Raw genomic sequence first — 24,759 nt, 5'->3', positions numbered from 1 at the left:
ATAAGATATAAGTGATGGATTCTTCCTGAGAATCGCACAACAAACACATAAGGAAGGGAGAGCTAATTTTGTCAAAAAATAGTCTTTTGTGTGGGTATTCCTTCATGAGCAATTCTCCATAAAAGATTTTTTTTTTTTTTAATTTTTGGTAGTTGGAAGAAGTTGCTGTCAAAACTTGTTGAGGGTTGCATCTATTCAATAAAGCATAATAAGAAAATTTCACACTAAATACTTTACTCTTTGTTTCTTTCCACACCCAAAAATCTTCAGTTTCCATTGACAAAACTGGTAATGTTTGAATGGCCCTGCTTTCATCATGTGTAAACAGAGAATTCAGCAAAGGACTTCCCAGACTTTTCTATTCCAGACAATGAGCTGGTTAAGCATAATTAGTCCATGTGGGTTGAGAACCCAAGTAGAAATACAGGATATAGGGGATAGGATCCATGAATCTTTATAAATGTGTGTGGATAAGTCCATTCCCAATTCTCCTCAAAACCCCTTTCCTAAGTATCTCTCTACCAGCTATGATGCTTTTCCATCGCTAAGAACACCCTTTAATTTGGGATTGGGGCCTCAAGAAAGAATTGTGTTTGAGGTAAGTTTGGCAATTTATGATTCTTCTTTGCTTGTATTAATTGCATCGTGATTGGAGTGAAATCAGTCAGCGAGGGTCTTCCCTGTTGTTCCCTCCCTTCAGTACAAGAAGACTCAAGAGCAAGAATGGAAGTCAACTCAATCTCAAGATGAAGACTTAGCACATTTAGGACCTAGGACACACATCCACTTATGAATGTGATTGCACTTAGTTTCATTGCAATCAAGTGCATAACATCATTAGATTGACCTAGGACATATAAAAAAGTGTGAGTGGACATAAGGTTGGCTAGGAGGACCAAGAAGCCCTTGAAATCCACATTGTGCTCTAGATGGCACACCGTCTCAAGTGACGGAGCACCGTCTAATTACAAACGGTGCACTTTGTGATTGTCTGCAATCACAGTGGCTTAGATGAATCAATCTATCTAAGCAAATGGCACACCATCTAACTTGACGGTGATCCATCTGAACACATGAAGCGTAACAGCTATATTTTAAGTAAAGGCGCATTGTTTGCCCAAAGGGTGCATCAAAGAGTCACTTGTTTGCCTCTTACACTCTCTTATCCCTAAAAAAAACTTACCAAAGTGACTAAGCAAGCTCATTGGGCCCAAACTTGAGGTAATTGAAGGCATTTGGAGTTTCATTGGTGGTGCATGCATTCATCTTGTGCAATCATTCTATCAACGAATCAATATCACATAATGGGTAAAGTGTCACACTCCTTGTTAGGTGATATCATACCTTAACCCTTGTAATTAGTTTGTTGGTGGTTTAATCTTAGTCTAGGTTTGATTAGATTTGTAGAAGAGTGCTCTTGCCCTAGGTCAACAAAGACTTTTAAATGGTGTTGTTACCCTATCCAGAACAAAGATTGTAAAAATGGTGCTCTTATCATATTAAATATAGATTGTAAGAGTAAGATTCTTTACCCACCGTATTGAAAGAGAATCATTAGTAGAATCTCTTTTGAGGCCAAAAGAGAAGTGGAGGTAGACTTGGAAAGTTGAACCACTATAAAACTCTTTGTATTATGGTTTGATTGCAATTGTGTACTTTCATTTAAATTCATCAATTTATTATTGAATTTGCAATTGATAGAAAAAAATAGGCTAATCCACTAATTGCAACCTATTCACCCCCTTCTAGGTTTCTTTATCAATGTTCTATAGTTGTAAAACACTGCATTACCCTAAATCCACGCATCTGCAAACCTGGGGCTTTATGAGCATCTCTAATGAATGTCCACTCCATCTTATCACATGTCTTGCACAAGCCAAGCTTGAGTGATATGTATCCTCATTTTGATTTTGAATGTTTCATGCAATGAAGACATTCATGTGCCAAATAAATATCATCCGAGATTGACCTACCAGGAATAGAAACACCTTGGGACTCACTAACTGCATAATGCAAGAGGGGCTTAAGTCTATTTGCAAGATATTTAGCAATGATTTTAACGTAGACGATACATAAGCTAATTAGCTTCCTAGGAATCAAAGTGATGATGGTTCTATTCAAACTTCTAAGAAGAAATTAACCTTTGGCGAAGAAATGTTGAATCTCTTTCAAAATTTTGAGAAGAAAATCCGTGGTGAAGAAATGTTGAATCCCTAGGGTTGGGTTGGTTCTTGTGATGTCCTAGATCCTATGGTAAAAAGGGGCAAGGAGTCCATCTATTCCTGGGGTCTTATTGCCCTTCATTTGGATGAGGGCTTTCTTGATTTCATCTCCCAAAAATGGCTTGCATAACACTTCATTTTCTAAAGAAGACATATAAGGATTCACACCAGTAGAAAAAGGGGTAGAGGATTGGTAGTTGGAAGATTCAAATAAGCTTGAGATATAAGAATAGATTTCACTTGTAATTGCAATTTCCTCAAAGAGATAGTGAGCACTCTGTGATTCGAGTTTATGTATTGCATTTAGTTGTTTTCTCTAATTTGTCACAAAATGAAAAAAGATTGTGTTTTTATTACCACCTTTTAAGTATATAATTCTAGACCCTTGGTGCCAATATGCTTCCTTCTCTTTCATTAAAGAGATGTTAACTTAATTTTGACTCTTTTGTTGCAGTTCCTCAACAGACCTTTGCAGTTTTCAGATTTCCTTATCAGCTTTTGAAACTGTTGTCTTGCTTTAATTTCTTAAGGATTTAGTACAATGATAAATTTTTCGTTCGAGTTGGAAAGTGGGCGAGCCTCGTTTATTAATGACCCAACCCTTTTGGTTTTGGTCTTTGAGATATTGGCATTCCTCCAACTTGTTTTCATATGTAAATCTCATAGGTTTCCTTTGGTTCTTTGAGTGGTCACTGAAGGAATTGAACATTGATGGGTTACCAAAGACTATGTCTAAGATTTCCTTTATGAGTGCCCCTCCTACCTTTCTTTTATTTGACCAAAAGAATAAAGATTCTGTGCATTTTAATTCACAAAGTCCACGTTGGCTAATGGCTAGTCTAAATGAATACAATTGAGTGAGTTGTTCAGAAGAACAAAAATCAATAAATCTACAATGTGGGGAGATGCAGTTAAAAGGGTGATTGAAATATTACCATTCCACATAATGTTGCAGCTCCGTATCTACCCACATGATTGATTATGAAATTATCAGGAAACCAAGAGAAGAAATCAATTTATTCAATGATGGTTTAACTTGTTTTAGTTCTTTTGTTGGAACGAAAGAACTAAAACATGGTCAGAAACACTAGCAATCTTGTGCAAGTATTATTTAGTCAAGGATCGATCACACCCCTAACTATTCCAGCAAATCAGTCTCATTTCTCACTTGGGGGCTGATTAGGGTTAGCCATCCTCACCTTGTCAGAGTTTGCATCAAAATCAAACTTAGCAGTAGATGCATCTAGATTAAGCATTGGAAGCACCCTTTAGGCAGTAGCTTTGAGCTTGTTTGAAGGTTGGTGCTAGATGGACCCAAGTATGTTAGCCTCAAGTTTTTGAACTTGTAGAGGTGGTTTTCCTTTTATGTTATCTAATCCCTCCCAAAGATCTTGCTTTAGATTGATTGCCACTCATAAATTACAAGCGACCCTCATTTGCTTGCAAATACTAGCATCCAGAGTCACCAATTCAAGCCTAGAAAGAATCCACAAATGAAGAGCGCATAAAAGCTGGACTTTGAAACCCTTTTAAGTCAATCTTGCACATTGGATTAGGTTAGTCAATCCATTTGAATTTCCTAATCTATAAAGTGACCACCAATCAAACCAACTAGGGTTAACCATATCTCAAGATTGGCCATGACTGATACTAGGAAAAACATCCTCTGCTGTGCACAACAATGTATTTTTGTACCAAATGGTTGGTTGAGAAAACAAAGCAAATACAAGACTATTGAGGATTTTAAAATTTTAAAATTAAGCTTTTAATCTTAGATTTTTATTTGGTACAAAAGTGCACTGTTGTGTATAGCAGAGAGATGTGCACAACAGAGGATTTTTTTTCCCTGATACCAACCCACCTTTACATAAATGACATTTTTTATTCTTACACTTGGAACCCATGCAATCATCGGTTACACTTGCAGATTTAGAATCTGGGTTGGTCGACAACGGCTTTATTTAATTAAATTGTTTGCTAATTCAAGTGCAAACCCTCACTCTTCCATGCAATCATCGGTTACACTTGCAGATTTAGAATCTGGGTTGGTCGACAACGGCTTAATTTATTTAATTAAATTGTTCGCTAGTTCAAGTGCAAACTTTCTCTCTTTTGTATGGTAAATTGCAAACCTTTGTCTCTCAAGTCTTATCTTCTTCAAGGGTGCCAATGCCACATAAATTTAATGCTTGTCTCTTTACTTCATTTCTTCTCTATCTTTGTTTACTATAGACTGTTCCTTTATTTTTTGTTATTGTAACTGTTTTGCTTTCATTTTTCCTGACCTGTCTTTATTTTATTTCTTTATTTGTTAGAAGAAGGTTTTTTTTTTTTTGGGGTAATGTGATAAGGAGGATTATGCTTCTTTGAGAGAGGGTCATCTACCATTATGCCTTTGTTCGCTCTCTTGATTCTCTTTTGGTACCCCTAATTTTTGTATTTTTCTCTTCTGCATCTTCTCATCTTTTGGGGATCTCATAGTGCCCTTATTCATGTTTTCAATTTTTTCCCCCATTTTTTGTTCCTTCTTCTAGTTTCTGCTTAATGTATTGTCCCCCTCTCCTCTCTGTCTTGTTATTTCCTTAACCTCTGATGTTTCTAGGATCTTGAGTTCTCCTTATGCTTTCTTCTCTTTTTTTAGATCTTTTTTGTTTAGCATCATGCATTGGTTGAATCTTATAGCCTCTAAAGTTTGAAAGGGATTTGCTCGGGTTTAGATTGATAGTTTGTTTAGTAAATGCATTATTTTTTTTTTTCTCATTTGTCCTAATCTGTCCCCATTTTCTTAATCCTTGGTAATAAAGTGTCATTCGCTACTTTGGGTGGGATTATTCGACTCCATGGTTTCACTTGCTTTCTGGATCCGCTTTTATTTCTGTCACTTTTACTTATTATTTTTCCCCTCCCTCTTCTCAACTTTTTCAGGGTTCATGGCGTCTTTTCTTAAGTTTTTAGTATTTAGTTGGTTTCTCATTTTTCTGTCTATTCTTTTTCCAGATTTTGCTTTAAAAGTTATCTTCTTCTTTCCCTTTTTTCCCTAGATTGTTTTTGAGATCTTCGTTTCTCCATGTGCTTTCTTCTTTTCTCAAATTCTCTTCTTCTTGGTTGATTTATTTGGTTGTGTACTTTGGCTGTCAAAATATTCATTAGGACTCCCCAAGGGCTCTGATTGTCTTATTGAGCGTTTTTGTGTGTTGTGTCTGCACTTTGAGGTTCTCGACTCTTTAACTCTCTTAGGTTTGGTCAAGGTCTTATTCAATTGGGTTTGGTTCTTAATTCTCTCATTTGGGAAGGAAGATTTGATTCATAATGGTGAAGCCCTTATGATTAAAGTTTAAGCGTTAGTACTTCCTAAATTCCAATTTCAAACAACTCTTAGGCTTGGAAAAGCCTTATGAAAGGAAGTGATCTATTACTTCAAGGCTTTTAGAGATGAATTGTCGATGATTTTGAGACTTCATTGATATGGATTCTTGCCCACCCACCTTTTTTCTTTTGGAGGTGTGAGTTACCAATCTGCCTAATAAGTCTTATGTGGTAATCTTTGTCGGTTTGTACAAAGTTCAACTTATTTACATTGAGAAAGGCTTGTGGAAGCTTTAGAGTGTCACTCCAATGGTCACAAGTGGAAAGTGATCAATCACTCATACTAAATCAATAGGGCTTTTATGGTATTGATGATCAATGTTAAAATCCCTAGTATGTGGTAAGATTTCTAATCTCATCTATCCTTAGAGTCTCCCCCCCCCCCTTTTTTTAATGAAACATCTATCCTCATAGTTGCCAATGGAATAAATCACTAACCATACATGTTTTCTTTGTCCTAGAATTTTTGGCATTCTACTCAAAAGGGGAAAACAATTGGATTTAGTACCTGATATAAATGGTATGTTTTCAATCAAGTTGTATTATTTCAATGTGTTTGATATCAATTGTGTTGCATCTAGTTCATTGGTATTTTGGAAGTTAGACACTATTCTCAAAATAAGATTATTTCTTAAGGACTTCTAGTACTTTGGCAATTAGACTTATTCCAGCTGAATTAGACTTTGGCAATTTGAATTTTGTTGTCCCCCTTTGTTAAATCAAAGGGTGAGTAGATTATCTAGGGGTGTCAATTTGCGTAGCCTTGAATCGGACCTTAATGAGCTGTGTTTGAGTTTAGTGAGGGCGAGCCTGCACCAGCTCAAAACCAATTTGCAATTTGCAACTCATTATAACCCATTTTATATTTTTATTGCTCTTCCTATGAATGACAAATTAGGGGAACAAAATTAAAAAAATGAAGAAGAAAAAGAGCAGGCCATAGAGTTTACTATTGTCATGCATGAGCTCCATGTATTATGGTTAAGCTAATGTACTAAATTATCTTTTTTCTTTTTGGCTCTTTTTGGAGGGGTGGTGTGTGGGATTGTTGGTTGGGTGCATCTTCGCACAATGAACTCTTTTGGATATCCTTATTTGATACTATTTTTTTTTTGTTATGTGATTATGTTATTTATATGTTTCTCTTGCATTATGAATTTTCCAAACCTTCAAAAAAGAATCATATATGCTGATTTTAAGGTGGTGCTAGAATTTGAAATTGCTGAGCACATTCTTCTTGTTCAAGTATTATGAAAAAGAATATTTGATGATAGTTGCCCTTCAAATGCAACTTAAAGTGTTTGTGGTTATTACTCTTCTAAGCACTCTTGCCAACAGAGTTATTCAGTTGTGTATATGTATTGTCTTTTTTAGCTTCTTAGTTAGATATATGATTTTATATTTTATTATGTTATATAACCTTGTTGTCTTATAATTTGTTATAGTCTAATTGTTTCCAAAGTCTTTTAATTTAGTCCAAACTGTTAGCTCAAATCATTAGTCAATTTGAAACTGAAATTGCACCAAATCGAAATCGGCCCAAAACTTAATGGGCTAGTATTTGAATTGAGTATGTAGATTTCAAATCTAGCCAACGCAGAGCCGTTCTAGTGGTGAAACAAAAACCTCTTAGTGAAGAGGTAGTGGGTTCGATTCTTGCTAAGGCATATTAATATCCCAATTCCCGGCTTAATAAACCCTTTTGTAAAATAAAATAAAAAAAAATTCAAATCTATGGAGTCTTGGTTCATAAAATTAAATATTTGGTTAACTTGAATTTGTGGAGTGAAATATGTAAATTCATCTTGATTTTGTGAATGCAAAAATGTTTAGTCCTTTTATAAGGGGTGAAATTTCTGGATTTCATTTTATACACATAAATTTACATATTCACGTTTTTAATGTAAAGAGCTGAATCCATAGATTTCATGAATCCAAGGATCTTACAACCAAACGGATATAAATTTTCCATTTATGAATAAAAATATTTGAAATATGTGGATATAAAGTTTCCATTCAGTTGCTAATACAAATATTTGCACCAAACCATTCGGATTGACGTACCCAAACAGATGTATCCATAATCAGGAGTAATCCTCAAAGGGAGTTTTTATTATTATTTATTATTATTATTGTTTATTATTATTATTTTTTATATATATAAAAGAAATAAGAACTAATTACAAGTTAGGTAGAACAATTTGTTCTAGGACATGTAGGTTAGTTTTTTGTGTGGCTCTCAGGTTGGGACACTTAAAAGAAGCAAAACCATCACGTGGTTTCATTAAAATCTGAGTTGCAACCGACAAAGAAAGATTCTAAACTGATGGACTAAATAGATCACACTTTAAAAAGATAAAAAAAAAAATGTTGTCAATTTACTCAGTTCTTTTTTTTGGTAAACAAATTTACTCTGTTCACGAAAGATACTTTGCAGTTTCTTCTCCGACTTCGTCAGCCTTGAAAATTTCTTGTGTACTACCGCCATGTCTATTGTGCTCCGTTCCTGTGGACCGCCATTTGTACAGTGTCAAAGAAAACGACCATTAACTTGCGAGAGTGGAAAATTTCTTCTTCGTTTTCCTCAGAAGAGTGCCACCAATATTGGTTTCCGGCGGTCGCCGAGAAAAGGAATGGTGGTGGCAGAGGCTGCTACCCAGATAGGGATAGAGACGGAGAAGCTGCAAAAGGGCATTGCTGAGTTATACGATGAGTCGTCGGGGATATGGGAGGATATATGGGGAGACCATATGCATCATGGGTTCTATGACTCAGACGTGCCAGCTTCGATTTCTGATCATCGATCTGCTCAAATTCGCATGATTGAAGAAGCGCTTCGATTTGGCGGCGTCTCTGGTTAGCTCTTAACTTCTGTGCTCTTGATTTTACCCTATCAGGTTTTCGTTGTTTTGTTTAACGACCAGAACGTGTTTAGTATTAACTGATACTGTTGTTTGGCATGATTTGATTTATGTTTATTTTTTCACTTATGGGATGGCCTCAAACGAAGCTGATTGGGAGGCAAGAATTCGTGTTGCCTGACCCATTTAGTTGGAAGAAGGCTGCTTGTTGTTTATTTTTTAATCATGATAAATCATGTCCAGTAATAATTTGTGGATTGCATAATTGTACGTAAAAGTTATTTGGATTGGACGGAATGTTTTCTATAATGGAAAATAAGTTTGGTTTTTACCCATTTTAAATTACTTCTATAAACTTTCTTTGACTTTGGAAGAGGTATATTAATGTAGTTAAAAACTTACTTGATTGGATGTGTTTAAGTCTCTCCTCTGAGATTTCTCATCTTGTTTTAGACTTTTATCTTGTTAAGTTCTCTTATATTTCTAGGTCTTGTATATCTTCACTGATTGCTTGGCTAGAGGAGCCAGTCGGTTTAGACTTTTTGGGCATTGGTGGGGTATCCCACCTTGTTTTGTTCTCTCCCCCTCCTTCAGTCTTCAGGTTCTTTGTCGCTTAACTTCTTCTCTTAATGAAATTTTCATACTGTTGACGAAAAAAGAGAGGCATATTAATGTAGTACTGTATTTGAAAGATCAAAACAATAGCCAAACAAGATCTTTTCCCAGAGTGAGTTTTAGAGAAAGACTAGGAAAATAAGTTTGGTTTTAGCCATTTAAAAATTACTTCTATATACTTTCTTTGACTTTGTAAGAGGCATATTAATCTAGTATTGTATTTGAAAGATCAAAACAATAGCTAAACAAGATCTTTTCCCAGCGTATGAGTTTCAGATTTGACAGACTAAGTATGAAGCAGAATTCAGATGTGACAGAAGATTGAAAACTAGATTGATATCGCAAGTAAAATAACATAACAATAGAGGCAAAATAGCTCTTCAAAGTAGGGGCTGAACTATGACCTTGATTGGAGTTAGGCTGAAGTGTAGATTACCTTTATGACATGAGAAGGATGCCCTGAGGTCTAATATCAAGTAGATGCAGATCCAAATGATAACTAAAAATAGAAGATGCCACTAAAGTAGGCTTGTTAATAAGCAAAGAAAGTGAGGGAACAACATGAGGGAATTGACAAAACAATGATAACAAGAAGTAACACCCGAGCTTCTCATAGCAAGGTGGATTGATTGGATAGAGCACCATGCAAGGTTTTTCCATAGATAAGAAGGGCTAATAAGCAAATTTGATTTCCAAATGATGAGTGAGTTCTTCCCTCTTACATTAGTCCTTTTACATAGCCATTCTATAAGACATAAACATTAAATACACCATCCAACCACTAGCTATCACCCACCTAATGATGATTCAAACACTACATATTCTTGACGAAGAAAAATTCCTTTGATAATGAGTTCTTTATTGTTATAGTACAACCCCTTTTATTGACTTTCTCAAAAACTAAACTTGGGCTTAGTTCTTCCCATAAAGATTATAACATGTGGGCTGACTTTAACCTACCAAAATACCTAGACCATGAAAGCCATTGGCTGTTTTGGGTCATACCCTTGTGATGCACTGGGCTTCTTTTTTCTAGCATATGTCTTCTGCCCTACATCACATATGGGGTTTAGCAGAGGAGGTTGGGCTGGGGTGAAGGTATGGAAGGGAGGGGTGGAGAAGGCAAGGGATGGGGAGTAGATGTTGGATCAAATCCGGTTCATTCAATAAAAAATTTCACATTATATAACTAATTAGCTTATAAGTATATTACTCAGGTATCAAGGGAGAAAGTGGTGCGCCACCAGAGGCGGTGGTGGAAGACAGTGGTGTGGATGGTGAGCAAGGTTCAAGCAATAAGGGAGAATTTGGTTCAGAGGGGACTCTGCTACAATAGAGTCTCAATTGGTTGAAACTCTTATAATTTCTCAGTCTTTTCCAGCTTAGAAGCCGTTGGATGAGATGCTGACCCATGATGGAGAGTTTGATCAAGTGTTGAGTTTGAATTTTTGAAATTTTGAATTTAAAAGTTCGGTGGATGTGGATAAGGTGCTTGGGACCCACTTTGAGTCATTTGGGGACCCTAGGAGAGTTGGAATTGTAATGGGCTCTCAATTTGAATGCTTTGAAAGTCAAATTAAAAATTCCATGGATGGGGATGTGAGAGGGTTGGAAATGCAGTGGACTTCTCAAAGTGAAGGATTTGAAATTCAAGATGATAATTTGGGGGATGGGGGACGTGTTAGAGTCGGATATGAAGTGTACTCTTAAGATGAAGGATTTGAAATTCAAAATGTTAATTTGGTGGAAGGGGGCCGTGTGAGAGTCGAAAATGAAGTGGGCTCTCAATATGAAGGATTCAAATTTCAAAATGATAATTTGGTGGATGGGGTGTGTGGAAGGTGGGACATCCCTAGTGGCTGATGATGATCATGAATTGGTGATGGATCTATCATATGAAAGGTTGCAACCAATCAAACAGTTGGGTGTGGTTAAGGGGGTTAACCATTAACCCAAATGGATCAACATGGCTACGTCTTGTGAGGTTGGTTCTGCACTCTCAAGGACTGTTGTTCATCCACAAGAGAGCTGAGATGAATTATGCATTGAAGAGAGGAGATCGTGATGCTTCCAGCCGAGGAGGTTGGGGCCAAAGGCATTGCCCAACAGCGGGTTGATTTCGGGGAAGATACAATACAAGAAAGGTGCATTGTGATCTTGTTGATGGTTGTTTGGTTGTAGCTCATGAGGAGTTGGTGAATGTTGATAATGCAATACTTGATTTGGTTAGGGGCACTTGATTTGTAGTTTTTTGGGATGCTATGCAAAAATCAAGATTCCGTTTTTGGTAGATTCTATTCAAAAATCAAGATTTCATTCTGGTTAGGGGACTTGATTTGTAGTTTCTTGGGAGGTTTTATATTTTGATATGTAACCCTCGGAGATTGGTCTGGGATTCTTTTCTTTTCTTATTAATAAATTTGATCCTTTACTCAAAAGTATTATTAGCTTATAAGTTATTCCATTGGTTTTCTTTCAAACTGATTCTTGACTAGTGGCAGGACTGAATATGTTGTCCTTATGATCATCAGTTCATCACATGGAATGTAACCAAAGGTAAGCTTCTGGTACATAAATGTGAGTGCACATTTGGTGTTATATAAGGAGAAGTCCTATAAGAATCTCGCAGGTGTTACTACCAATTGAGAAGATGAAATTTGAACCTCTCATTTGACCTTCGATTTGAAAAATCTTATTTATCGTAATGTTTTTTCCCTGTTTTGGTGAGCTAATGGTTGAAGTCCTATGGATTATATATGTCACAACCAGTTTTCTAGGGCTAGATGGGGCTCACATCATCAAAACCATACCAAGGCACGTGGTAGTTCACCTTACCTATTAAACCTATCATTAGAATGTTACCACAATACTTTCTAAAACATGGGTAGAAAGGAGGAAATTGAAACACCCTAACCATGGTTGTTAAGGCGACCAAAGCGATTGGGGCTCCACCTACGCAATTAGACGACAAAGTGGCGTCTAGGTAGCAATAAGGTGACCAAAGCTGTTGGGTCAAAATTTTTCAATACAACCACTTTCTATAATAAGCTAAACAAATATTAAACAGTCACATTCATCCAAAAAAAAAAGCATTCAAGAATCATAATTATGAAAAATTATTAAAAAAAAACAAACAAACATAAGTTCTTCTCATTAAACCATGGTTGTCAAAGTGTTTGCCTAGGCATTTACTGATTCATTGATTGTTGATGTTAAGTATGGCTCATGCTTCACATTTTGTTGCCAATGGACACGAGGGTCCGGGGAGGGGGTGTGGGGGCAGTGCCCCCGGAGCAAAAAATAAATTCTATGTCACTTTGGGCCTTGGAGTTCTTTTGCAGATTGGGCATCAATTAAGTGGTTCAAAACAAGGCGGTTTTTCAACCGCCTTGTTGCCTAGGCAGCAACCTAGGTGGATGCTTTGACAACCTAGGCTGTACTGCTTCTAATGCTGCTTGTCTAAAACAAAGACATTTCTGGGTGGGCTGGTGGGGTAGTCTTATAATATTTGCTTGCTTGTACCTATCATTCCTGTGCTTGTATGTTGCAAGGGTTAGAAGGAAGTGTATAAGTACAAAATCAAACAACATAAACCACTTTTAACTTAAGTGTGTTTCTTAAGAATACCTCTAATTTTCTGTACTAATGAATACCTTCTCCTTATTTGCCAAATCCAATGGTCCATATATTTGTAAATTTCTTTGATTATTGAATCCTTATTAATATCCATGTATCATGTCATAGTACTTCCATAAGTCCATGTGTTCCTTTGACAGAGTGACAGTAGTTCTAGAAGCCTCATAGAGTTTAACATTTGCCCCTTTGTTGATGAATTAAAGCTTGAAGTTTTGTAGACTAGACAAAAGTGTTTTACTTCCTGTAGACATTAGAGTATTTGACTCTGTAGGACCTAAAGCCCCTCTTGGTGTCTGTGGAACTAGGAATTGACTAAAACTGTTCTCTTTTTATCCCTGCTAAAAATGGTTGATCTTGCTCTCATTGGTGGAACAGTAGCTCTGATTTCACTTCTTTTTGAAATTAAATTCTTATAGCTATCCAATCCTTATGTTGTTCTAAGATGAATTGGTTTGTGTTTTCCAGAGGATCCAGTTAAAAGACCCAAGGCCATAGTTGATGTTGGGTGTGGAATTGGTGGCAGCTCCAGGTACCTATCCAAGAAATATGAGGCCAAATGCCAAGGTATTACCTTGAGCCCAGTTCAGGCACAAAGGGCCAACTCTCTAGCTATGGACTGCGGGTTAGCAGATAGGGTATGTCAGCTTTCTGATATCATATGTTTTTCTTTAATTTGCTGCTTTTCTCAATTTAACTTTCGGTTGCAAGAAACTTGATTTGTTAATTGTTAAAAAAAAGAAATACATGTACCTCCCAAGGAAAAGCTAAAAGGTAAAAAGAGAGAGATTCCAATATGAGGAATTTTATTTTTAAAGAAGGCCACAACCTTCTTTGCCTTGAAACATAAATTTTATTCATCAATTCAACTTCCTTGCAGTGAAGTAGGGTGGGTTAGTTATAGCCTTACAATTGGAGGGAAAAGACTCGGACTCTAGTAGGGAAACCTAATTTGACTCAACTGGGGAACTTCACTTAGGCTCAACTGGGGTTTCCTTCATAAGTTAGGAAACCCTTTACAATTAAATAACAACCACATAAAATAAAAGACTCTTTATGATACAATTAAATACCAACCACATAAAATAAAATACTCAAGTATCATAAAGAGTCCTACTTAAAAGAAAGACTCCCTATGACACAAGAACTCAACTACTGACTCAAACTAGGATTTGCAAACATAATTGGACTCGAAAATAAAAACTAAAATTCCCAAATTAAATGCAGCAGCTATTAGGGCTAAAAATTGATCAACTTGCTCCTTTTTAGGGTTTGGCCAGCCCTAGGTCCCACCTGGGTGGGTTCTTCAGGCTCACACCAGGTTCCATCAAGGGGGTGGGCCCTTGTTCACATCATATGGTCAAAGTTGAAGATCCATTCGGCTGATTGTTAGTTCTTATAAACCTCTTCAAGTAGCTAATTCTTATTTCTTACTTTCTAATTTCAGTTTCAGTTTTTTTTTCTCCCAATCCTTGCATTGATTCAAATAGCAATTTTGAGCATTCTATCGACATAATTGCACATCCATTCATGGGAATTTCAGCTCTGCTGATGAACAAAAATTCTCCCTTTGGCGGAAACAGTAAGTTGGGCCCAAAGCCCACACATAGGGGGAAGCCTCCCTAGGCTGGCCGAACCATGGGGGTGAACAATTTTGTCCTTATTGCCCCCTTAGAATAATTAATGCTCTAATTTCAGCATGTGTCTTTAGTTATTATGTTTCAATTTCAGCATGTGAGCCTTTAGTTTTTAATTCCAGCATGTGTCATTTAGAGTCTTTAGTTGAATAGATTTTTTTTTTGGTAATTAGTTGAATAGAATTGAGCATGTGTTAATTAGTCTTTAGTTAATTAGGATTCTAGTTTCCATTAGATTTTATATTTTTATTTCGGATTGTTGAGATAATTGTAATGGGATCCTAATCTATGAAGGACTCCTGCTTTGGTTTAGAGTCTTTAGTAGGCTATAAATAGCCTATTCTTTCTTTGTAAAAGTTTTGTCTGATTATTTTATTAAGAACATTCGAGTTGAGGAGCATGGTTCCTGTTTAAGGGGGCCACAGCGGATTTCCAGTCAAGCTTTTTTCCTCAAAGATCAGCAACACCGTCTAGCACTCTTCTTCAGAAAATTCCAGCAAGTGTGCAACAATTCTCTAAGTGAAAAGGCAATCCCATCCCCTTCCCCCTTCTTCCCTACCATTGCAAGGCTCCCCCACCCTTTCCTCTTAACTTGCAGCCTCCCCCAGCCCTTCCCCCACCTTCTCTAGCCCCTGCAAGCCCTCCCCCACCCTCCCCTGTTCTGCGCAATGTCCCCAGCCCCTCCCCTGTCCCTGTGCGACCCTAATTCCTCCTCCCGCTTGCTGCCGTGGCAGCAACCTTCCCCAAGCCCCATGACACCCCAACCCCTTCCCCCACCCCCTGCGATCTCCCGTATACCCCCGTACCCTATGACACCCCCTCCTCTCTCTCTCTCTCTTCTTCCCTATGGCAGCTGCAGCAGCCTCCCCAATCAGGTTCCTAATCCCTACCCTTACCTCCTTTCCCTCCTAGATGGATTGCATGTCATCCCTCATCCCATCCCTACTGTTAATTCCATCTAAAGTCTAAAACCCTAACACTTTCTAAAATTCATGCATTTCCATCTTCTTCATTAGAATTATGCAATTCATCTTCAACCTCTATACCTAAATCTTAGTTCAACATAAACTGATCGATCCCAAAAAGCTTCGTTTTCTCACCCTTCTTTAACCTATACTCCACCGCCTCTTATAGCAAATATCCCTCTTGCTCATGGGCCTATCTCCCATAGCCCAAGGCCCATGCCATCTCTTCCTCTTTTGCCTCCTATTTATTCCATCTCTAACCCTCTTTTAAAGCCCAGCCCTTTCAATTCAACCACTTGCCTTTCTCTTAGAAATGAACCCCAAAGCCCTCCTAGCCCAACCCATGGTCTGAACCAAACTAAAACCAACCTTGCTACTAGCCGAATTAACTCCAGCCCAGTCATCACCCAGCCATCCCCTACCAAACCTACTCCCAAAAGCCCATCTCTTGACTCCTTGGCCCATGATCTTGAGCTATCCTCCTCTCTTTCCGTCCTAAACCCGACCAACTGCTCTATATTGGGCCCCTCGCCCATAATGCACTTGTCCCTCAACCCAATTACCTCTAGTGATCCAAACCCTGCAATTCTCGCCCAGGATCCTCCCCACTGCACCCCACCTAGTTCTCTTGATCGTGCTGACTGTAGAAGGAGCAACCGCTCGGCTAAGGGGCATAATCCTTTTGGCGAAGATTTTTTGGTGGACTTCAAGCCCATCAAGAAAAAGAAGAATAAGAAAAAATCCGCAAAATAGGCTTGCTGATCTGGTTCGGCCCATCTCCTTTGGACCCTGCCTGTATCTTTTGTCGGTCCTTTTGGATCTATGTTGCTGTGTTGATGCTTTTTATCCTGCTCTAATGTGCGATGTATTTTGCTTTATTGCCTGTTGTTGTAAACACGTTGCCTTCTTTTAATACATTTAATTATTCATCCAAAAAAAAAAACATAAACCCTCAACCACACTTCAAAACCACTTAGGCGTAGCATCTCCTACACCTACTGTACTTTCCCTTCCAAGTCCTAACCCTAGTTGACTTCCCTAATAGTCCCACTCCAAGTAGGAATCCTCCAACTAAACCTAAGGCCATTAAGACTAAATCTGAAATTACAAAATAACAATAATAGCCTCATTCTGAACCTAACCAAAACCCTAAGACCCGAGTTTCTAAACCCTAAACTTTAGATCCAGATCTGAAACTATCATTAGAGCAAGGTTTCAAGTTTAAAACCCTGGGCCCCTTAACCCTAAGCCTGGCTGAATTCTTCTTGGCCTTTACCTAACCCTTGTGAACCCCAACCCCTCCCAAACACCCCATAATATTAGACTTATTTGCTGAAGATTCTAGGCTGACCTTAATTTTAGGGAATTCATAAAAAACCCTAACCCTAAAATTGGGTTTCACATACCTATCCAATGGCTTAGTCCAGTTATCAGTCATCCTCTATCATATCCCCCTGTTCTGTATGTAAAGTTCGTTATGATCCTGATTTCTGTAGGAGTTCTACTGTTCTCTTTCTGCGTAGCAGCCCGTACATCATTTGTTATTAGAGATATGGAAGATGGCAGTATAAGGACCCGTGAATGAGAAGTGTGATGTATTCAACTGGATACTCAAAATGATGCAACAAATGTATACAGAACAGAGACAATTGATTAAATGATGGCTCAAATGAAGGAACAGTTTCGCGTACCGCCAAAATCATTGTAGCACCACTATGGGTTGAAGCGACATATTCTGCAGTTTAGATATATGTCGAATAAATTTCACTTGTTTTGTGTCACTAAGGGTCGGTTGGTCCTTGATGTTCCTCCTGCCGAGATTTGTATTGAAGAATTTGTGGGCAATATGGTTGTGATGGTGGACAATGAGGTCTAGACTGAGGAACTTGGGACTACAATTGAAGTGATAGTTGAAGGAACAATGATGATGATTGTGAACAAGAAGAATGAGAACCTGAGGAGCTCAGTTTGAAGTGTAGTTGGGGACAAAACTGTGGAAGATCATGTCTGATGGAAACTGGATTTTAGGGTTAGGGTTCCTAGGATGGTTTCCCTAAAATTAAGGGTTTGCCAAGAATCTTCCAGCAAATAAGTCCAAAATATTATGGGATGTTCTTGGATCTCTAAGGAAGTTGTGGGAAGCTCTCGGAGGTAAGTTAGGAAAGCTATGGGTTATTCTGATATAGGTGTGAATTGTAGGGAAGAACAAGGAGATAAAATTGGGATCCTATGGTTTGATAGGGAAAAGTTAGGGTTTTATCAAATCCCTATGGGATGGTTTGAGATATCCAGAATCACCCAAGGGTTGAAATAAAATAGAGGAGATTGATCTTGGGAAGGTTTTGGGTAATTATGGGCTAGATCTCTGAGGGAAGGAATGGTTCTTGGGAAGATCTTGGGCAATCTTTAATCTTTCTTCTCTCTCGTCTTTTCTCTTTTCTTTTCTTTCTTTATTTCTTTCTACTTATTTCTTTTCTTGGTTTTCTTTCTTTTCCTTTTTCTTTTCTTGTTTCACATCTGCCGCGAGTCAAAAAAGGGGTACGATAGGAGAGAAGAGGGGGAATGGGGGAGCTGTGGGGCAGGGTAGAGGTGGAGGAGTATCGTAGGGGGTAGGGGAGGGGTTTTAGGGTGCTGTCAAGGGTGGGGAAGAGGCTGGGAGGGGCTGCGATGGGATGGGGTGGGTTCCTTGGGTTTGCGCAAGAGGGGAAAGGGGAGGGGAAGGATGCGATGGCCGAGGGAGGAGGGAAGAAGGGGCTGGGGGTGTGTATTTACTTGGAGAAGATGCTGGAGGTGAAGAAGGTGTGCTAATTTGTTGAAGAAGGCTGCTGCAACTTGAATCAAAACTGTTAAATCCGCCATGGCCCTCCCAAAGAGAACCATCACCTGTTTCCCACACAATATGCAATCCTTACTCAATGTAGACTCAAGCATACAACCATAGAATGGCTTATTTATAGCCTTACATCACAAGAAAGAACTTAAACTGGGAGACTATCTGAACTCAACTAAAACTTAGAAACCAACTTATCTAGGGTTTCCTTTATAACTTTGGATACCTTGTTTAGAACTAAATAGTAACCACACAAACTAAAGGAACTCTTCTTGAAATAACAGACTAATTTATCTAAAAGAGTCCTACTTTAAAGAAAGATTCTTATGGATTCAAGAACTCGACACACAAATCAAACCAAGACTTCTAAAAAAAGCAAGACCTGGGAAATTTATTCTGAATTAAATTCCAGCAGGTAATTAGGGCTGAAATTGACCAAATTACCCCTGTTTGAGGGTCCGGCCAGCCCCAGGTGCACCACCTTGGAGTGGCCTTAGGGCCCAGAGCAGGGGTTCCTACAGGGGGTAACCGTTCACATCATTGTTGACATGACCGGCAAGTGCATGTCTTGATGTGATCAGGGTTGGCAACCATAGGGCATCTCACATTTGACCCCTAACAGATCCCAAGAGGCAAACCTATAGGTTGTTATGAGAGGCAAAAGTTGTATTTTAACCCCCCCAGTTAATTCCAGAATAATTTTTGGATTCAACTTCTGCCTTTTGTTTTTTCAATTGGACTAGTGGTTAGAGTCCTTATCTGAGTGGGAGTCCTTGTTGGGATCCAATTTTCAAATAGAATCCTGCTGGTAGTTGGTTGTTTATTTTATAAGTTGTCTTTGTTCAGGAGTTCTTTAAGAGACTCCTTTTCTAGTTGTTTCGAGTCCTTTTTGTAAGTTGTTGAGTTGTAAAAGATTCCTCATCCAAATAGGATCCCCTAGTTGAGTCTTAGTTGGTTTCCCTCAATTGTAAGGCCATAATTATCCCCCACCTCATTGTAACAAATCAGTTTTTGAATATTGAATAGAAAAATCAGACTGCTGTGCGGAAGAAAGTCCACAACCTGGGGTGTTGAGGGTTATGAGCTTTCTTCAAATTTTGCCATTTCTAGTTCTTCTTCAAGCTTGCGGCAGTTATAGAATTCATCAAAGTTCAGAACCAGCATGGAGATCATCTTCTCCATCAAGTAATCCCATCCCCTACCCCTTCCCCAACCCACCTCTCCCTAACCCTTGCACATGTTCTGAAACACTCCCCCATAGCTTGTGGCAGCAGCAGCCCAGCCCATCCCAATCCCAAAACCCCTAGGGTTCCACACACAATCCCGTTCCCCCTCCACTAATATGATCACACCCTTCCTATTGAGAAACACTATGTTGGTAAAATGGCTTATTGATCAATGATTTCAAGCCCTCTATTTATAATTAAATGGAAAGTACACTATTACAAGGAATAGAATTTTACATGAATACAAACTCTAATTAAACTCCTAGTAGAATCCAACACTCCCCCTCAAGTTGAGGCATAGATATTAGTCATGCCCAACTTGCCTACAATAGGAAGGAAATCTCTTTCTTTCAAACCCTTAGTGAAAACATCTGCTACTTGGTCTCCAGATCTTACAAAAGGCATGCAAATAAGCTCTTGTTCCAACTTTCCTTTGACAAAAAACCTGTCAATTTCAATGTGCTTAGTTCGATCATGTTGCACCGGATTATTAGCAATACTAATAGCAGCCTTCTTGTCACAATATAACATCATAGGGTTTGGAACTTGGACTCCAATATCTTGCAACAAGCCTTTCAACCATAGTAGCTCACAAACTCCACGAACCATAGCTTTATATTCAGCTTCGGTACTAGATAGAGCTACCACATTCTGTTTCTTACTTCTCTAAGTAACTAGATTACCTCCAACAAAGGTACAGTAACCTGAAATTGACTTCCTGTATGGAGATCTAGCCCAGTCTGCATCAGTGTATGCTTCTACTTTTAGATTATCAGTGGGTGACAAAAGTATTCATTTTCCAGGAGTTCCCTTCAAATACTGTAGTATTCTGGTAACAGCCTTCATATGAGCTAAATGTGGATCATGCATGAATTGGCTCACTATCCCTACAACAAAAGTGATGTTTGGCCTGATGTAGGAAAAGTAAATAAGCTTCCCTACCAGCCTTTGGTATCTTCCTTTTTCCACTGGTTCTCCCTCTTTTTCTTTAAGTTTAGCTCCAGCTTCAATAGGGGTATCAACTGCTTTACACCCCAACATTCCTACTTCTGATAATAAATCTAGGACATACTTTCTTTGGGATAGAAATATACCTTTCTTCGATCGAGCCACCTCAATCCCTAAGAAATACTGCAACTTCCCTAGATCTTTAATTTCAAACTCTCTGCCAAGAAAGTCCAACTTTTGAATTTCTTCACCATCATTCCCTATGATGACAATATCGTCTACATAGACAATGAGAAGTGTGATGTTAGTACCTGACTTCTTAACAAATAGTGTATGATCAGCATTGCTTTGCTTGTACCCAATAGAGGTCATTGCCTTCAGGAGGCTTCCAAACCAGCATTTAGGAGACTGTTTTAACCCATAAATTGTCCTCTTCAACCGATAAACTTTCTCGAAAGTATTGTCATCGGAGAAACCATGTGGGATTTCCATATAGACTTCTTCCGCTAACTCCCCATGTAAGAAGGCATTCTTTACGTCTAGTTGGTGCAAGTTCCAGTCTTTGTTCATAGCTACAGACAACAGAACTCTGACAGTGTTTAGTTTCGCAACAGGGGCAAAAGTCTCCTGATAATCAATCCCATAGGTCTGGGTAAACCTAATGGACTTGATTAGAAGATGTAGTCTGAGCAGAAGTAGATCCTTTAATCGGCTCGAGCAAATAAAGTCCATTGTTTGGTTTACCACGTCCAATCTCCTTCCCCGTGACCAAATCCTGGAAGACACAATAAGATGGGAAAAATGTCACTTTACAATTCAAGTCATGTGTAAGACTACTGATAGAGAGCAAGTTAGTAGAGAAAGAGGGAACATGTAAAACTTTAGACAAAGAAAATGATGGAGAATGTTGAATGGTCCATTTTCTAGCAATGGAAGAATAGGAGCCATCAGCAATTCGAACTTTATCCTTTCCAGAAGTTGGAGAATATTGTAAGAAAAAGGAGGATAAACCTATCATATGATCTATGGCTCCTGTATCAATAATACAAGGAGTAGAAACTGAAGAATCTTGAAACAGATCCTGGAAGACACAATAAGATGGGAAAAATGTCACTTTACAATTCAAGTCATGTGTAAGACTACTGATAGAGAGCAAGTTAGTAGAGAAAGAGGGAACATGTAAAACTTTAGACAAAGAAAATGATGGAGAATGTTGAATGGTCCATTTTCTAGCAATGGAAGAATAGGAGCCATCAACAATTCGAACTTTATCCTTTCCAGAAGTTAGAGAATATTGTAAGAAAAAGGAGGATAAACCTATCATATGATCTATGGCTCCTGTATCAATAATACAAGGAGTAGAAACTGAAGAATCTTGGAAGCCTGTAAAAGTTTTACCTGAAGTAGCAAGGTAGGAGTTGGTTTGGTTAGTAGAGAAAGCAGTGGTAGAGACTGTACTGGCAGTAGAAGATTGCAGAATACGTCGCAGAGTAGCTAACTCCTCCTGTGAAAGACCAACGTCTGCAGAGGGTGTTGTGGAAACTGTCTCTGAAATATGAGCTTTCGGTTTTCCTCTGTTTTGTGCTATTTTTTGCTCAAAATCAGCAGGCCTCCTATGGAGCTTCCAACAATTGGCCTTGGTATGATATGGTTTGTGACAGTGTTCACACTTGACAATCTCTTAGTTGAAGCAGATTTAGTGCTAACAGATTGTAAGATTGATTTCTCCACAATAGGAGCATGAAGCATGGTTAATCGACGGCTTTCCTCACACTGAACAAGTGCATAAGACTGTTCTAGTGTAGGAAAGGGAGAACGACTTGCACTCTGATCTGATCATACTCCACATTCAAACCTGCCAAGAAGTCATATACCCGAATCTTATCAATGTGCTTCCTATAAGTAGTTATATCATCTGGATTAGTGGGGTGATAATCCCCATAATGATCCAACTCCTGCCAAAGAGAGCGCAACTCAGCATAATATAGGGCCACAGTCAGTTCCTTTTGGTTAGTCTCATGAAGCTTCTTTCATAGCTCATAAACCTGTGCATCATTCCCCAACTGTCCATAGGTTTCAGTAGTAGCCTTCTAGATTTAGGCTGCAGTATTAAATAATAGGTAACCCCGGGCAATATTTGGATGCATGGAATTCAAAAAGAATGACATAATAAGAGAGTCATTTGATATCCATTTATCCTGTAAAACACCTGCGGTAGTAGGTTTGATAGTGGTGCCCGTAATGTGTCCAACTAGTCCTCTTCCAGCAATAGTCAGGTAAGCAGATCGAGACCAGATCAAATAATTTGTGCCATCAAATCTTACCGAAAGAGGATGAAGAGTGGGGTAACGTTCGGATCTAGTGGGAGCAGTAGTACCATCGGTGGTTGCCATGTTGAAAGAATTGTCTGCAGTTCTTTAGTCTTCACCCCTTCAAAGTAACTGAAATGTCGCAGAATGCAATAGCCAAACCACCAAAAAAACTTATAAATACCCCCCCTCTCTCTCTCTCTCTCTCTCTCTCTCTTTTCTTTCTTTTTTTTTTTTGGAAAATGACAAATGCGTGCCTAACAAATCTGAATTTACAATTAAGTCCCTGAAATTATGCAAATTTACACGTAAGTCCCTAAAACTGTGTAAATTTGCAAATAAGTCCTTAAAACTTATAAATTTTCAATTAGCCTCCTGAAACTATGTGTATTTATACATAAGCCCCTGAAAATTTATAATTTCCAAATAAGCCCCTGACAATATGCAGAATTACCAAAAATATCCTGAAAGAATTTAAATTTACAAAACCAAACCCCTCTAACCTACGATAGTTGTTCTGTGGAGGAGAAGGCAGGAGAAGGGAGGAGGAGAAAACCTGGTTCGATTCAGAGCAGGATAGCTTCTTCTCTTCTACTTGCCTCTTTTTTCTCTTCTACTTGCCAGCAGCAAGCAGCAGTGAGTTTTGAGCGATGCAGCAGGCACCGACAAGCAGCGGCGGTGAGTTTTGAGCGATGCAGCAAGCAACAACAAGCAGAGGCCGTGGTGCTTCTCTTCTTCCTTCCTTCTGATTTTTTCTTCCCTATTGTGGTAATCAGGGAACTGGTTACAAAAAGCTTCAAAGAAATGAGAATTTCTGAAAAATTCTGCAGCGGTAGTTGCAGAAGAAAGAAAGAGAAATTCTGCAATTAGTTTTGCAGGAAATCTGTGATGGGTTTTGCAACAGTGGGTGCAGAAGAAAGGAAAGAGAAATTCTGCAATTAGTTTTGCAGGAAATCTGCGATGGGTTTTGCAGAAAAAAAGAAAAGAAAGATCCTAATCGAACTTAGGCTCTGATGCCATGTTGAGAAACACTATGTTGGTAGAATGGCTTATTGATCAATGATCTCAAGCCCTCTATTTATAATTAAGTGGAAAGTACACTATTATAAGGAATAGAATTTTACATGAATATAAACTCTAATTGAACTCCTAGTAGAATCCAACACTTCCCCTAGTCATTATCCTACTTCTATCTCCATTAATAGACCTTTATTGTATTAGTTTAGAATTTCTTCCAATTCATCTTCTACCTCTAGAAACCCTAAACTCTAGTTTCACTAAAGTGCTTATAACTTCCTAACCTCTCAATCAAACCTTAAACCTTTTAGGATTACTCTCTCCTACACCTTCTCTACCTCCCCTCCAAATCATAACCCTAACCAACACCTCAAGAGTCCTAATCCAACTAGGAGACCTATTTTCTAACTGTAACGTGTTGGGATTAATTCTGAAATTACAAAACCATAGATTTAATTCTAGCCTAATTGAACCCTTGAAAATATTTAACCATGGAAGCCCTAAAACATACAAACCCTATCTAGTGACAATTCAGCAGTTTCATCTCTGTTAAAACTGACTACTTTCACTAATTCCAGATCTAGAGCTAACCTAACCCTAAGACTTGGGCTTCAAATTAGCCTTATCCACAGGGTGTTTCGAGTATTATTTGCTGCTGTCCTGTGAGATTTTGACCTAAACAGGAAGGTTGAAACCCTATTCAGTGCTGGTTCTATTAGAGAGGATCCTAAGAATTGGCCCTGTCTTCCTGGGTTACATCATCTCTGATTCTGAAGGTGAGCATGTTGAGTATGTTATTCCTTCTAAGATCTTTGAGGAGGAAGGACCATGTCACAAAGACTGTTGCTTTTGATTTAGCTCGGCAGGATATGTATGTAGCAAGAAATTTGATGTTTACCACACCTAGATCATGCCTAAGCTCAGTAAAACTCATGGATGAGTTTTTCTTTGTGGGGGAAAGCTAATGCGATTCAAGGAAGTTAGCTCATATTCACTATGGTATTATTCATGAACAGTAAAGTGGAACCCTGTTCTGGCCCTTAGAAAGGAATATTTGACAGCCTTGCATGGGGTAACTTCTAGACGATCTTGTGTGCCCCATTTGAAGATATCAAGTGTATAGGATCATA

At 38.4% G+C, this 24,759-nt stretch overlaps 1 protein-coding gene across 1 annotated transcript in view; it reads left to right on the top strand.

Moving 5' to 3' along the window:
• The first annotated feature begins 7,980 nt into the window (after positions 1 to 7,980).
• The window catches only part of G-TMT (gamma-tocopherol methyltransferase), a 31,286-nt gene continuing 14,507 nt past the window's right edge, over positions 7,981 to 24,759 (top strand). The window contains exons 1-2 of the mRNA XM_089139721.1: positions 7,981 to 8,444; positions 13,166 to 13,335. Coding sequence (XP_088995847.1) covers positions 8,075 to 8,444; positions 13,166 to 13,335 — 540 coding nt within the window. The 5' untranslated portion in view covers positions 7,981 to 8,074. The remainder of the gene's footprint in view (positions 8,445 to 13,165; positions 13,336 to 24,759) is intronic.

The sequence above is a fragment of the Hakea prostrata genome, chromosome 11 (genome assembly GCF_041222555.1).
Source record: "Hakea prostrata isolate BN-2017 chromosome 11, UWA_Hpros_2, whole genome shotgun sequence".
Classification (NCBI taxonomy): Eukaryota; Viridiplantae; Streptophyta; class Magnoliopsida; order Proteales; family Proteaceae; genus Hakea; species Hakea prostrata.
Note: the sequence above shows the minus strand (reverse complement) of the source record. Positions and strands in the feature narration are given on the sequence as shown.